Source organism: Amyelois transitella, chromosome 7, assembly GCF_032362555.1.
Source record: "Amyelois transitella isolate CPQ chromosome 7, ilAmyTran1.1, whole genome shotgun sequence".
NCBI lineage: Eukaryota > Metazoa > Arthropoda > Insecta > Lepidoptera > Pyralidae > Amyelois > Amyelois transitella.
Genome location: NC_083510.1, coordinates 10,253,164 through 10,271,392, shown reverse-complemented (window position 1 = coordinate 10,271,392; position 18,229 = coordinate 10,253,164). Strand labels below are relative to the sequence as shown.

Here is an 18,229-nt window from a genome sequence, read left to right as displayed (position 1 = left end):
TTTAGATTTAAATTGGATCGGATTTCCTTTCCTTTTTACGTAGGTTGAACTTATACACTGTTACGGACTATCACGATATCATTGCTTCATTTAAAAAAAAAAAACAATTGACATTTCTTTAATCTCGCGCCAATTTTTCCCGCCCGGCTATTGAATCTGTCATTGTCAAAGTGAGGTATGCGACTGTTGGAGGCGTCTTCACCGCATTTTCAGTTTTTGTATTAAATTCCTTTTTTTATTTTATTATTTCAAGTAAGTACCTTTCATTGTTTATAAATGATTCAATAAGAAACTAAGATTTTCATTTAGACCATTCTAAATTGTCCAGAGTTTAGCATTCTCTGGTCTTTGTAATACTAGTCTCCGGTCTCTTGGATTCGTAACTCCACACCATGGAACAAATACCCAATTAGAATTCGCAATTTGCATTTACAGTTTATCATAAATGCATGATATTCTAAAATAACGCTTTTGAACAAGTATCCAACTTGTTTTCGACAACCAACACTTGAAAAGACTGATAGGCAACGTTCAGCTGTTTGGCTTAATCATATAATTGAGATTAAATAATGTTAGGTTGCCATCGCCTAAAAGAAGAATCCCAAGTTTGTAAGCCTATCTCTTAATAGCCTTTTACGACATCCATGGGAATGAGACAGGGTGGTCCTTTTCTTTTTTTTTATTGGTGCTGGGAAACACATGGCACACGGTTTAATTACACTGCTTAATTTATATTTACTATATAGGAAATTGTTAATGCGACCATTAAATGATTTCATTAAATATTTTTTTATTTATATTCCCAGAATGTTTGAGGCACGTCTGCTCCGATCCTCCATTCTGAAGAAAGTGTTGGAAGCTATAAAGGATTTGCTTACACAAGCCACATTTGACTGTGACGACAATGGCATCCAACTTCAGGTATGTTTTATAGTGCTTAGAAGTGTTAGGATTTCCAATTGAAATTCTTTTGAACTTGAGGCACCAATTAGTTGTTTGTCACCTTGAATAGCCTCCTTTAACAACTCCTATTATCTGTTGTCACATATTACCACCTAGTCTCACCAGAGATAAATTTATTGATGTAAACTAGATAGATACTTTTATTTGTTTAGGCAATGGACAATGCACACGTATCCCTGGTATCCCTTACACTGAGAGCAGATGGATTTGATAAGTACAGATGTGATCGGAACATTTCCATGGGCATGAATCTTGGGAGGTAAGCTATCAATATTTTCAAATAAAAAAAAAATTAACAGTTTGTGCCAAAGAAGACCTTATAGAGATACACTAGAAATTATCTGTGTTTGTTTAATGTAAAAATAATGTATTGGTTTGTAAATAAACTTTAGGTACTTGAAGTGAAGAAAATCTGTTATTGCACTGAAAATGCAACTGAATTGCTAATATTATAAAAATATGCACATGTGAACTATAGTTAGCATAGTAGGTAATACAGTTTTTAATTATTTTCACTAGGTTCCATTATGAAAAACAAAACATATAAATTTTTTGCTACCAGCAAATAACATATAAAAAATGGTTTGTTTATAATTTTAAATGTATTATTAAAACTAAAATTTTCTTATGCAGCATGTCCAAAATCCTGAAGTGTGCGGGCGACAAAGACACAGTGACGATGAAGGCGCAGGACAACGCCGACACCGTCACGTTCGTGTTCGAGAGCCCTAATCAAGAGAAAGTATCTGATTACGAAATGAAGCTGATGAATTTGGATCTGGAACATTTGGGTAATTTCTTTAAGATTTTTCACATTTCTTTCTGTTCATCCCGTCTCATATATGGCTATTGAGTCTTGTCATTATTTGCTATACCTCATGATAAAGATGAAAAGTGTGTGTTGAAATTCTTGTCACACTGTACAAGCAAAACCCTGTCTTGCTGTTTCTGTGGGAAGTTATGGAAAGCCTCTCGTGGTTGCCCTTTCATCCTTTATGTAAAATCTAATGGAATCATCCATTTACTAACATATAAAGTAATATGACTAATAATAAAAAAAAAATAACAATTTTTTAAGTAGTGTACTGATGACTAATTGTTTTTGTTTTCAGGCATTCCCGAGACTGAATACAGCTGCACCATTCGTCTACCAAGTGCTGAGTTTGCAAGAATCTGCAGAGATCTGTCTCAGTTTGGAGAGTCTATGGTTATATCCTGCACTAAAGAGGGTAAGTTTCGATTTTACAACTTAGCTATATGTATTGTATTAGTTTGTAAGGTATGTGCCGTGTGGTCCCTGGCACCAATATAAAAAAGAATAGGACCACTCCATCTCTTTCCCATGGATGTCGTAAAAGGCGACTAAGGGATAGGCTTACAAACTTGGGATTCTTTTTAGGCGACAGGCTAGCAACCTGTCACTATTTGAATCTCAATTCTATCATTAAGCCAAATAGCTGAACGTGGCCTTTCAGTCTTTTCAAGACTGTTGGCTCTGTCTACCCCGTAAGGGATATAGACGTGATGATATGTATGTATGTATGTATGTAAGGTATGTATCTATATATGTACCTTTGATTCCTAAGATTAAATAAATAAAAAATAAATTAGCCATTCGGTTATGGCCTCCTTTTGCTATGACTGGATCAATTTTAAACATCCTGTTAACCTAGGCTTTTTTTGTGATGTCCAATCACAAAGAAAATGTTGATTCCTAATATTAAATACAGAAATTTCAAAGAAATCTATAAACCTATTGCATACAAAACTGTACAATTTTGTCAAATGTGACTTAAGTTTTAATACTGTTACTTCAAAATCTTGAAGATGGTTTCACTAAACATGTTTACTTTTAGAAAGAATATCAACTTATTTATCTTTTGTTATCTCTAGGTGTGAAGTTCTCAGCAACAGGTGACATTGGGTCTGCAAACATCAAGCTGGCTCAGACAGCATCCATAGACAAAGAAGAAGAGGCGGTGGTCATAGAGATGGATGAGCCGGTCACCCTCACGTTCGCCTGCCAATATCTCAACTACTTCACCAAGGCTACGTCACTTAGTCCACAGGTAGGTCATTTATTTACAGATAGGAATTTGATTCAGAACTGGTTCTTCTTCCTCCTGGAATTAGTCCCAGTTACAGTCTCACAGAGAAGAATACTGTTACTTCAAATTGGGTCTTTATCCTCTATGTTACTAAGGTATCCACATTATCAAATCAGTTTTCTACATATAGCCACGTCTTTTCTTCAAGAGTCTGTTTTAAATACTTCTTTTTATGTTTCTTTGCACCAAATTATAAAATAAGTATTGTACTGAAACTGACACTTATTCTGCTATTGAATTATCGGTTGCGATAAGGGTATCTATGTGTTGTGTGTATCATGATTCCCTTATTTTTCCAGGTTCAACTTTCCATGTCAGCGGATGTGCCACTGGTGGTAGAATACCGCATCCAAGACATCGGCCATATCCGTTACTATTTGGCGCCCAAAATCGAGGAAGACGACAGTTAAACTTTATTATAAGCTCATAATGTTAAGTCTGCTATACAAAAGGCCTGAATTGATGATTAGTTTTTTGTTTACCCCAACTGCATAGCCGTGGGAGGGTGATGAACTGAAATGTTATCTCTTTTATTTGGCATTAAAATGAGGTTTTTGTTAAGTTCGTAGTAATTCGCGCCTTATATCATGTTCTATCTTTCTCATGTACACTATGTGTATTCTTCAATAAGATTGTGATAATTATCAAGAAACTGTTGAATAAACCTTGTATTTTATTATTTTTGTCTTTTATCTTCGAAAAACTAGATATATATAGGTACTTATAGTCACAGTTAAAAGCAAAATGAAACAAAAAATCGTCCTCACTTGCATACATTATTTTACAATTATAGGTATGTATAATTTGACAAGTCTATCAAAAGGCTTATTTGGTGCACATAAAAATTACAACATATCCTATATTTATGCTAAGATGATGCACAAAAGGTAAGAGAACAAGGTGCAGGGATATAGACGTGACCATATGTACGCATGTATGTATAATGACGGGTGCATCTCGGCCACAGATTCCTATAGATTAAACAAAATAAGCCATTTCAATTGTCCTATATTATTGTGACTTTGCGAATTGGAAAGAAACAATGAATATTACTAAAAATCTTTATTTTCCACTTATTATCATATAAAATGTTAAAAACAAATTGTTCATGTCCATGTCTTACATGAGTATTAAGTCACCAATGTATAAAATTAAAATTATATTCTAAATGTTTCATTTAAGGATAAAAAATAAATTAACTCTTATGGAATGGTGAACTTAATCTAAATTACTTCACTTTTACACATTGCAATTATACAATTACTTAAACAACTATAAATTAAGTTTGGAATGTATTTATTAGGTATTAAATTATTAATATTATTTCAATTAAAAGAAACTTAACTAATCGAACAGACTAGAAAATTCGTTTAAATCTCCACAATTATAGAGAAATCAAACCGTCATTACGCAGGCGGATTTTTATTACAATTACAACGTTATTACTTAACATAATGACTGAAAGTCTTACCAATTTCAAAAACATACATATTCTAGGGGATTATAAAATAAGGAGGGTGGGCAGGAGAAGTGAATGAACCAACGACTTCGCTACGATTTTTGAGAAAACGTAAAATACTAGTAACAGAACGAACGCACAAATAACGTAGCGAGTCGAGTCGAGACGAATGAGTCACCTTTCCAATGTTATATCATACACTATGCTAAAGTTGGATTTTGTTTCATATTATATTTATGAACACTATCGCCACGTTAGTTGGAAACACGCACTGACATCAGAAACGATGTTATAACGCCTGCCTAAGAGGCCTAACCACTTCGCAACATATACGCATCTTGTCCATCTTAGAATGGTGACTCACCAGCCTCCAGGACATAGAATTAGTACCAACCTGGAAAAGATACTCGAGCGAACTTCGAACCGGAATAATGACCTTGAAAATTTTCCGTACTCTGTACTAGTATGTAGTAGTATAATAGTAATAGTGTATGCATAATGATAAATATATATAAGTGTAATGACAAAGACGCAGGAATGGAAAAATGTCTGTCTCTAAAGAAATATCAAGTTAGAAAGATTCGTGATCAATGTTTTATTAGGATATTTAATCTCTTCCTAAAAGTCAAAATAGTGCAAGTAGATGCATGATGATGTGGTAACAAATGTGTTATTCGAAAGATAATCGTATCGGAAAAATGGTTGCCCCTTTTAATAACCATTTACACCTTCAAATTTTCCAGTACCCATCTTATTAAGTGTAATAAGAACGAGACAGGAAAAAAGGTAATTCCAGGTAATTTTTCATACTAACATCTCTAACACCTTGATATTTTCCTTTTATCTTAAATAGTTGTAATAACGACGGGAGAAAACAGGTTATTCAAGGTCATTTTTCATGCTCGAGTTATGTTCCCAGGCTGGTAACATTCCCATGGTCCAGGCTCACTGCTTCCACTTCTTGGCGGAGAAGAGAACGGCTCTCTGCTTGAGGAACAGCGAGTAGTTCTGCTTCCTAGGCGCGTCGGGCGGCTGCTTCTTCTTCTCGTTGGCGCGCCGGTTGGCGTCCACCATCGCGCTCATGTACGCTGTGCGGCGCCCGCGCCCCCGTCCTGCGATTATAAACAAAATAATTAGCCGGCACAACTTTTTGTACCTACATGCCTCAGCACAAAAACTTATTCCTCGACTTTATGGCTCATGACCTAAACAATAAAATCGTCTTTGATGACCATTTTGTCGTCAAAATGGTATGTTTCTACTTTTCCTATTTATTTTATATATCAGTAACAAAATTTTATTTTCTCCTATTTATCTTGTCTTTAAGAGCTCTTTATCTTGTTTTCGCACACACACACATTTAGTATAGTTTAATTTAGATTTTTATGTATGTATGTACACATTTAGTTACCCAAACCAAACATTACAAATTCAGCTATATCCGATTCAACGACTTAGCTAAATGACGTTCAGTCAAGATGTCGAACGTTACATTCAAGGATTGTCCTTTATTCATTCAATTGAATACCTTCATTCATTCAATGAACGAGCTAATCATTCAATCAAATAGCAGATTTGACTAGATGACTGCGTTTTATACATATACATACATACATATTGTCACGTCTATATCCCTTACGGGGTAGACAGAGCCAACAGTCTTGAAAAGACTGAATGGCCACGTTCAGCTATTTGGCTTTATGATAGAACTGAGATTCAAATAGTGACAGGTTGCTAGCCCATCGCCTAAAAAAAGAATACCAATTTTGTAAGCCCATCCCTTAGTCGCCTTTTACGACATCCATGGGAAAGAGATGGAATGGTCCTATTCTTTTTCATTGGTGCCGGGAACCACACGGCACATACATATATTTAAGTACAAAGGCAGCGCGTTACCTGCCCCCCCTCCCCGGCCTCAGGCCTCCCGCTTGACGTCGGAGGGCCCGGGCGCGTCGTCGTCGGGCCGCGCCGCGCTCACCAGCTGGTCGTGCAGCGTGCGCAGGTGACGCAGCAGGTTCGACTTCACGTTGAACCCTTTGTTGCACAGCCCGCAGATGAATGGACGTTCGCCTGTTCAATTATTTACATATTTATTATATAGTTACTATGATTTACGCATACACATGTCTGGTCATGCCACAGGGCCCAGGTAGAACGTTTACGCGTGATATACATATAGTTATACATTTCTTCTTCCTGATATACAGCACATTGACCGTTTTGATTGAGTAAGACTTCAGTTGTTCCAACAAAAATTATACATTTTTAGAATTTAAATTATTCGAAGCTCATTACCTACCATTATATAAGCAAATTAACAAAACAATAAGAAGATATAAGTTATTTTACAAGAAATACACAAAATCACAGTTTCCTTCTTTCTTAATCTTTAAATATGCTATTATGGAAACATTGTGTTGACTTCCACATTCATACAACTGAATGAGTAACCAACTATTGATCAAAACTAGGAAGGTTCCCAGATTTTCCATGTGATCTGATCAACCAACCTCTGGATACTAATTATCAGTGGAGCCTGGACTTCCTCCAGGGAAGAGTCTAGGCAAAATCTAGTTTTATTATAAACATCCTGCCAGTTAATAATAAACAATATTTTTTATTACATTAATCCGTTACTAACCTGTATGTGTACGCATATGTATCAGCATCGAAGCGTGAGACGGGAAGTTCTTCTTGCATTGCGTGCAAGTCTTGTTTTGCGCACCCTCTGTGAAACGATTGTGACGTTTGGGTGGGGCACTGTTGTTTGATATGGCCAATTCTAGACAACCGACATCGAATCACATTTAGAAAAATACCTCTTTTTTTCAAAAAGTTAGTGCCACAACTGATAGAAATTTACGTAATAAACATAAATTAGTCATGCCGTTTCATAGGCTTAGCAAAGTCAGTAAATCATTTATGGGGAACTGTATACGATTTTATAATAGGTTGCCGGAGTCTGTTCTTGATATGCCCAACCGAAAATTCAAAGAGTATGTAAAGAAAGTACTTTGTGGGAAGGCTTATTATAGGACTGATGATTACCTTAATGATAAAAACATCTGGCTCGAGCTTGGCACAGGAACCTCGTAATTAATTGTAGTTTAATTTGAACTTAAATCAAAATTTCAGTACACTCTGTACATAAATCTTTTTAAAATTGGCAATCCATAATATATATATATATATATATTTTTCTTTTTTCAATATTAAATCTCATAAATATATAAATCTCCCGTGAACAATGTATTCTCCCGTCCACATTCTATTCTAAGTATAATTTAATATTGTGAAGTTGACGTTGTTGTAGAAAATGCTGCAGTGCAGTTTGTTACCGCTTCTTCTGCACTGACGCCTTGGAAGCGGCAGTAAACTTAGTTTTTAAGTAATTTATTTGACGTCAACCAAGTTGTTAAACCATACGACAATTATTAAGCGATATAATAATATCCTATAATAATGAATAAAAATTTTGAATTTTGAATTTGAATTTTTGAATTTTTTGAAAAAAAGGATTTAATCACATCAGCTCGTAGACTAAGGCTGGATTGCTTTGTTTTCTTTTTTTATCAAGATTATTAAAAAAAAATTATTCAAATTCCGTGTTCTAAAGCGGCAAACAAAGCATTCCATAATCAAATTACAACATAACTGAAGTGATTATCATGAGTGTAGCGATAGGGTGTAAATGTGAGGCAAAAGGATACACAGACTGTTTAAAAAATAAAAGCTATTAAAAAAAAACATACGTGTGACTTGATGTTCCGTTTGTCTAGAATTAGCCACATACATAACAATCAGATTTCAGCTATGTTATTAAATAAGTTGATTAGTAACATAACATGCCATGATTTATCAGTAAATTTTCCTAGCACAGCTGTCTCTGGAAGAATTTTTTAATTAGTTTGTAAAAAGTGAGGTATAAAACGTTAGTTGCCATGCTGGTTTGATAGTGAAGAAAAAATATTGTGTTGAAATATCAAGTATTTCAAGAATATTTTGTCTGGAGAAGGACATAGGGTACCTTTAATGCCGGTAAAAACTATAGTGTCCGAGGGATTTGCGAAAAACCTGTAGTCTTTCGTAGGTGGCGCAAAATTTATCGCTTTTTGAAGGTAGTGTTTAATTTATTACTTTTTGTGCCAATTTCGTCGATGTTTTGTTAGATGATGTTCAATTTAAATTCGTTGCTTTTTGTAAAAGGCGCGGGCGGGTAAAAATTGGTAATTTATATACTTATTATAGAATTTGTTTTAACTGTTTTATTATATGTATTGATATAAAACTGACTGACTGATCAACGCACAGCTCAAATTACTGGAGCCCATTACTACCCATGGTTACCCATTGAGCTTAATTTTATCATGCAGTTAATAACGGGATTTTTCTATTTTTACGGGCGGAGCCGCGGGCAATCTGTAGTTAAAATATAAATATAGCTTTCAGTAAATCAGGTTATTTCTTACTTCATTAATTAAAAACAAAGAAATAAATTTTATTGTAGTTAGGTATTAGATTTAGATTAGATGCAAATATGCAACAACAAAATTGTTAGACATTATTTTAACAAATCAATTATTGGTGATATGGACGTACACTATAATATCCTTCTGATATGTCACGAACCAAACCTAAAATAAATCATACATGAAATAAATACGTAAGATCGCACACAATAATAATTTTTACATACATAGTGACATACAATCACGCCTATATCCCTTGCGAAAAAAGACTTGCCAACAATAATTTATACTATTCTTAATTACTGCGAGCGTATGGTATTACCTACGACAAAATATATTGAACCAGCCCCCATAGCATGCGCACGCGCAACGTGGCCGTTTTTATCGCGCTAAAACTATCGCTGTTTCGCTTTTTATTATGACAGGAAACGGGAGAGCTATAGTTTTTCGCGTGATAAAAACGGCGTCGCACATGTCATGCTACGGGGTGTGGAAAACAAACAAAAAAAGATATCAGAATTACTTGCCTTCTTTTTCAAATCAAACGTATAAAAAAAGACAGTTGTGCTCCATCGAAAAAATGTAAGGAACCTAATTTTTCCCGCCTTAAGAATAGAATAGATTTATTTTCAAAATTGGGTACATGGTATCACTTATTGACGTCACATCACTTAAATCTAATTATAACTACTACCGCTTCCAAAGCGGCTTAAAATGTGTAGAAGACGCGGCGGAACAAACTACACTGCAGCATTTTCATCGGACGTCAATATACAAATACAAACATAGATCTCTTAAATCTAAATCATGGACGAATGCACATTGTCTACATAAAAAAAAAACATGAATGAATATAGAACTAGTTATTTTCGTCCAGATTGTTTACATTTCCCCAATGACCTGCGTACATGGACGTAATAATAATAACTTATTATTATTACATTAATAGTTATTAATATTAGGTCCATGCCTGCGTACTCAAGCCGCCATTTTAGCTCAACAACCATTACACCGTGTGTACTGACCTGTCTCGGTGTGCGTGCTCTGTATGTGGCGCACCCACTCGGCCGGGTTCGGGAAGTGTTTCTGACACAAGTCGCATTTCAATAGCGCCATCGTTTCTTCCGTGTCGTCACTCTGAGGAATGGACAAGTACGGAATTAATCATAATATTTTAAAGATATGTACATAAATCTGAAAAGTAATTGCGATGCGAGAATAACTTTATCTCAAAAACATATATACATACATAATCACGTCTATATCCTCTGCGAGGTAGACAGAGCCAACAGTCTTAGAAAGACTGAAAGGCCAGATATGATGGAGTTGATATTCAAACGCTTCTATATGATAATAGCTAGGTTGCAAGCGTGTCACCTAAGCGTAGGAATGATAAACACAAGAAACAATATTTGTTTGTTTATATATGTATGTATGTGTATAATTAAGAATCTGGATAAGGACATAGGGTACTTCCATAACGGTAAAAATACTCCTGGAATTTGTGAAGAGCCTGTATTATTTTGTAGGTGGCGCTAAATTCGCGCCCGAGGTGGCATTAATGTGCCGTGTGGTTATCAGCAGTTAGAATTGGACGCGTTTAATGACATTCATGGGAAGATGTAGAGTGATCTTCCCATGGATGTCATTAAACGCGCAAAAAAGGCAACTAAGGGAAAGGCTAATAAACTAAAGATTTTTCTTGTCGGCGATGGGTTAGTAACCGGTCACTATTTGAATCTCAATTGAAAATGAAAAATATTTTATTTGGAAACAAGAACATCATCCATCATTAAGCCATAGATCTGAACATGGATTTTAGTCTTTTCGGCTCTGTCTACCACGCAAAGGATATAATAACGTGATTAAATGTGTTTAAGTTAGCAACTTGTCACTATTTGAATCTCAATTCCATCATAAAGCCACAGATCTGAACATGGCCATTCAGTCTTTTGAAGACCGTTGGCTCTGTCTCTTCTGGGGATATAGTCATGACTATGTACATATGTATTAACGTAGGCGATAAATTAATCTGCCGTGGTATAACTAAAATGCCGTAATCTGACATCAGGATTTTCACCTTTTTTACCAGTAGAATAAGAAAAAAAAAATCTCTTTCGATCTGTATACACGACTTTTTGGTACCTTTAAATCATAAATAGGCGTTCTCATTGATGAATGGCATCAGTTTAAATTTTTACCGCATTTTTGACGTTTTACTTGAAACAAGGATTTGGCAGATAGCGGCATTTTAGTGCATTAATATAGTCACTGACCGCCGAGCGGTGCTTCCGCTTCCTGGCGTGCGGCGTGTCGGAGCGCGCGTGGCCCTGCACGTGGCGCACCCAGGCGCCCGGCACCGTGAACACCTCCGCGCACAGCTCGCACGCCAGCGGGCTGTACATCTGCGGGGGGATTGCTCTTCATGTGGGTGCCCAACTACTTGTAACTTAACGGAGATAACAAATTGGGGGGACATTGCTCTTCATGTGGGTGCGGAACTACTTGTAACTTAACGGAGATAACAAATTGGGGGGACATTGCTCTTCATGTGGGTGCCCAACTACTTGTAACTCAACGGAGATAACAAATTGGGGGGATTGCTCTTCATGTGGGTGCGGAACTACTTGTAACTTAACGGAGATAACAAATTGGGGGGATTGCTCTTCATGTGGGTGCGGAACTACTTGTAACTCAACGGAGATAACAAATTGGGGGGACATTGCTCTTCATGTGGGTGCGGAACTACTTGTAACTTAACGGAGATAACATATTGGGGGGATTGCTCTTCATGTGGGTGCGGAACTACTTGTAACTTAACGGAGATAACATATTGGGGGGATTGCTCTTCAGGTGGGTGCGGAACTACTAGTAACTTAACGGAGATAACATATTGGGGTGACATTGCTCTTCATGTGGATGCGGAACTACTTGTAACTTAACGGAGATAACATATTGGGGGGATTGCTCTTCATGTGGGTGCGGAACTACTTGTAACTTAACGGAGATAACATATTGGGGGGATTGCTTTTCATGTGGGTGCGGAACTACTTGTAACTTAACGGAGATATCATATTGGGGGGATTGCTCTTCATGTGGGTGCGGAACTACTTGTAACATATTAGGGTGACATTGCTCTTCATGTGGGTGCGGAACTACTTGTAACTTAACGGAGATAACAAATTGGGGGGATTGCTCTTCATGTGGGTGCGGAACTACTTGTAACTTAACGGAGATAACAAATTGGGGGGACATTGCTCTTCATGTGGGTACAGAACTACTTGTAACTTAATGGAGAAAAATTAATGCTTCATCCCACTTGGATCATGGCAATAGACCAGGGAATACACAATCTGGTAAAATGATGATGGCAGATGGATTATAGTCATAAATAAATAATATAATAGCCTTTTTTTGTTTTAACAACGTATGGTTTTTCACCTCACTCTCTCACTCACTCAACCACAAATTAACATAAGGCCTCCTCCATTAGTTTCCGAACTTCCCTGTTCCTCACCAGCCTGATGGAATAGCAGTGTGTTTGAAGTCACCTTTCCACCTAATTTTCTGTCGGTCTTGGCTTTTTCTACTATACTTTGTCGTCATAACCAGATCTCAAATACATAAAAACATTCTGACAGCAAAAAAGTCTTACCAAACTTTCTTCCTCAATGTCCATATCGTCCATGGGTTCAGACTTAACATTCATCTCAGCTTGGAACATCTCAGCTATGGATCGTTCCTCCTCTTCAATGCTGCTCGCATCCCAATCTGGTTCATCCTTGATTTGTACTTCTGTTGTTGTGCTTTGACTAGATTTTTCTGTGAAGAGATTTCTTTTATGAAATAATTATTCTTTGGCGACATACATTAATACTTAATATCATCCCTTGCGAGGTAAACAGAGCCAACAGTCTAGAAGAGACCAAAAGGCCATGTTCAGCTGTATGGCTTTATAATAGAATTGAAATTCAAATAGTAACATGTTGCTGGTCCATTGCCTACAAGAGTCCCAAGTTTATTAGCCTATCCCTAAGTCGCCTTTTATGACATCCATGAGAAAGCACTGGACTGGTCTTATTGGCTTTGGACTGGTAAAATGTGCATTAAAAATCTATGAACAATTGCAACTAACTATAAAATGTTTGCCAAAACTGTGAAAGTGACAAATGCTACTATTGTGTGACCTTAACTCTAAAGCTGCTGAAATATAATAACTAACTATCATGCAAAATAGCCTGATGTTCATAAACTTCTTACTGGATGACTCAGAGACATTGTCTTGCGTATCTTCCTCCTTGGACTCTTCTACTTCAATGCTAACATCAGTCTTTTGTCTTTTGCCATATTTCCTCTCCGTCTGCCTCCTAAGAATTCTTGGGGGAGGTGTTTCATCAGATGAATCATCAGCTATTGTTGTTGTGGCAATGACATTTGGTGATGGAGCTGGTGCTATGTTGGCAAAGGTAGGGGTTCCATCTGTGGTGGGAGCAGGGGCTACAAGGATTGTCTGGCCTTTGGGAGCCCCGGGCCTGAGGGCAGCTGTTGTACCTCCTTCAGTCGTTTTGATGAATACCAACTTTGGAGGTCCAATGAACATTGGCCTGTGGAGAATGTATAATTAAAAAAAAAATCATATAACTTTTTTCGCAAAGCATGTAAAATTATATTTTCTTGTGTTAAACTTTATTCAACAGAGAATTCTTAATAAAAACAAACCTTGTGACTTGTCCTGGAGTTTGCATTTGTCCCGGATTAAATGTTTTAAGTAATTTGTCATCTTTCTTAACTGCTATCTTTGCCTGAACCTCATCTGGTTTCTTAGTTGTTGTCGCGGCAACTTGCTTGTTTAAATTAGTTGTAGTTTTCTCTGCAGGTGTAGAGTCCCCTCCAGCCTCATCTGTTTGTCTCCATAGACCACGGATTTTGAGGACTTCTCCTGCTTTTAATACTGTGTCAAGTACTTCATTTGACACGGTTGTTTCACCTGTAAATTTATAGGTAGAAATTTAAAGCAAGTTGATAAAACTTAGGTTTCTAAAATAAAAATATATAATATTGTCATAATTTACTACAAAATCGATATGACTTGGTTTACACTTCCTGCATAAGTGCCTATACTCTGCTAAGAAGATATAAACAGCCAATGCCATACCTTTATACATGTATTCTACAAGAATCTTCAAAGCCTTGGTCGAAATCTCCGATGGGAGGACCACGTACAACATGCCCCCCATCCGCGTCACAGACCGCTGACCCTCGAACAGCCCGCTCAGATACACGCTGCAGGAACTCAGGATGAACTTGTGCGCCGGTATCTGCGATCCATCCATCGTGCAGAGCACCACATCGGTAAACCGTTCGGACCGCAGCAAAGACGCCACGGACCCGTTCAAATGAGAGCTGTGCGAGTGCCATTTTAACTGATATGTGTCCGTTGAAGTCATTTCTTCAGCATCGCTAAGTTTTTATGTCATAATCTGCAATTCATAACACATTTATATTTCAAAGTCAAATCGGAATAAACAAATTGAAAGCAAGCCCGCGAGTCGCGACGCGCCGGAAGAAAACAAAGGCACTACTATTGGTGTATCTTGTCAATGGTAAGATCACACCTCGTCTCACTTTTATGTCGAATGATTTGAGATTTTTTAAATTATTATAATTAGTATCGTATAAATAACTACACCAGTCAAGAGAAATAGTCTTAAAAACTTTTACAAAAATAAATAAGGCATGTGTTACATTTATATTCCCCTATTTTTTCTCGAGAATAGATTCGAGTAACGACGGAGATGCGAACGAGTTATGATAGTTGCTAATACCGAAAACAGACGAACGACGAGGTCGTCGCGGCGAGATTTTTCCCTCCTTATTTGAATTTATTTAGCGTCGTTTCCTTTTCCCGTGATTTCTAAAGATAGCAACATTGGAAAATTAATAATTATTAAATTTATCAACACATATTAAATTATATTTATATCTGTAAGTTTATTTATTTGAGTATTTATAATTATTAATTGTGAAGTTTTTGTTATACTATTTATGTTGAATCATCCTAAATATGTGACCGGAAAACAAAATCGAAATAACGATCCATTATGATCAATTTGATTTGCGTAAGCGTAACAAAAATTTCAAATTAAAAAAGTAATTACCTACCTGATTGTAATGCCAAGAATAATAACTATAATTTACATATTACGTTAATCAAACACAATAAAATCACTAAATTCAAATAATTCGCACCGAAACTGTGTATGCGCGCCACCACCGCGTGCGACCCTCGAATTTGGTGTGCGGCGGCTGCGGCTGCAAAATCGATGGAAAATGTATTGATTTAACTCGAAAAGCGGGGTGCGCGTTTATCTCATCGATCCACGCGGGAAAGCGTCGGTCGTCGGTGAGCGGAGCGCGCCTGCGTCGTATACCGAGGGGCGTCGGGCGCCGCCGCAGCCCTGCCTGAGCGACTCCCCGCCGGTGCCGCAGCGGCATGCGCCACCCTGTTCACGCGCAAACCGGCAGACATCACGCTATATACACGCGTATAGGGAAAAACAGACTAAACAAAACTATGGACAGCTAGGCTGTAGGCCTTGATATCTAGGCCATGGGTAATGAGTTTCGCATTAATAAAAAATAACTTCAAAGCTAAGATATTTTTTGAAGGAACAGAAAGGAAACTGAAGGAAGGTCCTAACCGGATATTCCTTTGATAGCTAGACATTTTATGAATTATCAATATCAATAATTATTACGAGCCATATCGTAAGGTTTAGACCACTCCATATCTTTTCCATGGCTTATAAACTTGGGATTCCTCTTTTAGGCAATGAGCTAGCAACTTTTCATTATTTGAATGTCAATTCCATCATTATGTCATACAGCTGAACGTGGCCTTTTAGTCTTTTAAGGACTGTTGGCTCTGTCTACCACGCATGGGATATAGACGTGACTGTATGTATGCATTACGAGCTAATTCTTATATCCAGGTTCGTTAATTTCTTAATTTAAACATAAGGCTATTATTTATCAGTGCCGGGTGTGTTTCCCGGCTCGGCAAATAAGTAATAGGACCACTCCATCTTTTTCCCATGGATGTCGTAAAAGACGACTCAGGGATGGGCTCATACACAAGAGATTCTTCTTTTAGGCGGCTGGCTAGCAAGCTGTATGAATCTCAATTCTGTCAATAAGCCAAACAGCTGTATGTGGCCTATCAGTCTTTTTAGTTGGCTGTGTCTTCCCGCAAGGGATATAGACGTGATTATATGTATATATGTATCAGAAACTGACACAATGGTGTGCAGGATCATAAGGCAGGATCGAATTGTAATTTGGCAATAAATCATAAATTAGCGACTATCTACATCCAACATAACAATATTTTAATAAATAATTATGTGACGAATATTATCCTTGAAAACGTAGATAGGCATTAAGGTTTGCTCTCGCTGCGGGAATCGAATCTAGACCTCACGATTTATCGGACTGGCATGCACTTAAACCACATTGCCACGTGGCGTACCTACATAGTTTTAATTTATCTCCATTTCTTGCGGGGTAGACACAATAGTATGAAAAATATTGAAAGGCCATGTTCAGCTGGAACTAACAGGTTGCTTGCCCATAGTCTAAAAGAAGAATCCAATAAGTTTGTACGCCTCTTTCTCGATTGGCTTTTTTAATGTTTTTCTTTGCTACCCAGACGAACATGGGGAACCTCGCAACAGTTCACTTAATGACTGTGCCTATGACCTTAGTCCTCTTTTTGGACATCCATGGAAAAAAGATGGTCCTATTCTAAAGTGTAAAACATACTACACAAAAGGCGGTCGTGTGGGAAATTAATGTTTAAACAAATCCTTTTAACTTAATTTTTTTTTATTTGTTTTTTTTTTGTTTTTAGCTAAGATAATAAAGCACGATCTAAGAGCAGGATATTGTAAAAGTGGAGTTTAATAGGTTCCGTAAGCCACCTAATTAATTCGGTTAACAAAATTATGTTGTAACAAATACAAACAACATATCTACTTCAGTTTTATCGGTAGGGTAGAATAGGCCATACACCTCCCCTCATAGATCGATGCATACCCTTTGTGAAAAAACAGGGGTGCTATAATGTTCGATACATTCATATTGCAACTGCAATCAGAAGTTAACTTAAGGAGTACGATTTGAAGTAAATTTTAGTTCTAATACAGACATGTAAAATTACTTTTTAAATAAGATTTTTTCAATTAAAAAAACTGGTCAAGCAAGTGCAACTGCAAGTAAGTAGTTTAACATGCGTTATACTTATTATAAGTTTCTTTGTTTAAAAATTATACGCGTAAAAAAAGGTCGAATTGAAACCACCTCCTTTTTTGAAGTCGGTTAAAAATGTCACCTCTTTCTCGGAGGTGGAGGGGTAGACAGAGACTATATCTTTCCATTTAATATGCAGTCAGTTGAATAAATTGTTAAACTTCCCTGGTCCTTTAGTTATTTTGGCAAAGGTAGTAGTCATTTTAAAGAAACATTTTATCGTCTTATCCCAAAACTTTTATGTTTAAAAAGCTACCGTTGCCCCCGGGGTAGAGTAGACAGTGCCAGTGGTCACAAGACTAAGGCATTTGTTTAGCTAGGTACCTATTGATTAAATTGATTTCCAGAATACTCGTAGTGAGGGTTATGTTGTAAGACGTCGTAAAAGAAGAATTCCAAGTATAAAAACCATAGTCTCCATGAGCCCGGGATAAATAGTAAACAATGATTTTCTTCGCTACTAGACTGATATGAATAGAGGTACTTATGAATGTATATATTTTATTGATTAATAGACAGTAGGTATAGGCAAACAGTAGGTAGGGTTGGGAGCAGCGACAGTATTACGTATGTAGCGTGGAGGGTTGGTCAGTAATCAATAAGTATGCGCACGCGATGCGCAAGCTCCAGCTGGAACGAGATTAGTTTAAAGCTTGCTTTAAATTTACCATCTATATTAATATTATACACAAAAAAGATTTAGTTTTAAATTCAAACATTACAACCTCTTTCCCAGAGTAGTTGGCAGAGATAACATCTTTCCAGTTTGTTTTTTTATAAACTTAATAGTCCGTTTATTAAGATACATTTCTGAAGATTGTTCTATTTCTTTCTGACGTTAGTCCCGGTTGCATCCTCACCTTTCTAGAGAGGAGCCCGGGCTGCGCATTTTACGACCATGGTCCTGGATTGGGTGATGGTAT

General features: G+C 36.9%; 2 protein-coding genes across 3 annotated transcripts; one reads left to right on the top strand and one right to left on the bottom strand.

Moving 5' to 3' along the window:
• Positions 1-125: 125 nt before the first annotated feature.
• Positions 126-3,750, top strand: LOC106130224 (proliferating cell nuclear antigen). Its single transcript, XM_013329018.2, has 7 exons — positions 126-252; positions 807-921; positions 1,116-1,222; positions 1,597-1,754; positions 2,076-2,192; positions 2,857-3,032; positions 3,371-3,750. Exons 2-7 carry the CDS (start codon positions 808-810, stop codon positions 3,479-3,481), a joined length of 783 nt encoding a protein of 260 aa, XP_013184472.1. The 5' UTR covers positions 126-252; position 807; the 3' UTR covers positions 3,482-3,750.
• A 442-nt stretch (positions 3,751-4,192) lies between these two features.
• LOC106130167 (zinc finger and BTB domain-containing protein 42) lies at positions 4,193-15,279 on the bottom strand. Of its 2 annotated transcripts, none has more exons than XM_060945157.1 (10): positions 15,162-15,279; positions 14,155-14,479; positions 13,719-13,986; positions 13,260-13,603; positions 12,655-12,821; positions 11,276-11,404; positions 10,025-10,136; positions 7,172-7,312; positions 6,427-6,600; positions 4,193-5,642 (listed from the first exon to the last, which is right to left on the bottom strand). In XM_060945157.1, the coding sequence occupies exons 2-9, from the start codon at positions 14,444-14,446 to the stop codon at positions 6,446-6,448; spliced, it is 1,608 nt and encodes a 535-aa protein (XP_060801140.1). In that variant the 5' UTR covers positions 14,447-14,479; positions 15,162-15,279; the 3' UTR covers positions 4,193-5,642; positions 6,427-6,445. The 2 variants fall into 2 exon arrangements, with proteins under 2 accessions (XP_060801140.1, XP_060801141.1); XM_060945158.1 differs by having other exon boundaries at positions 7,172-7,258.
• Between the last annotated feature and the right edge of the window lie 2,950 nt (positions 15,280-18,229).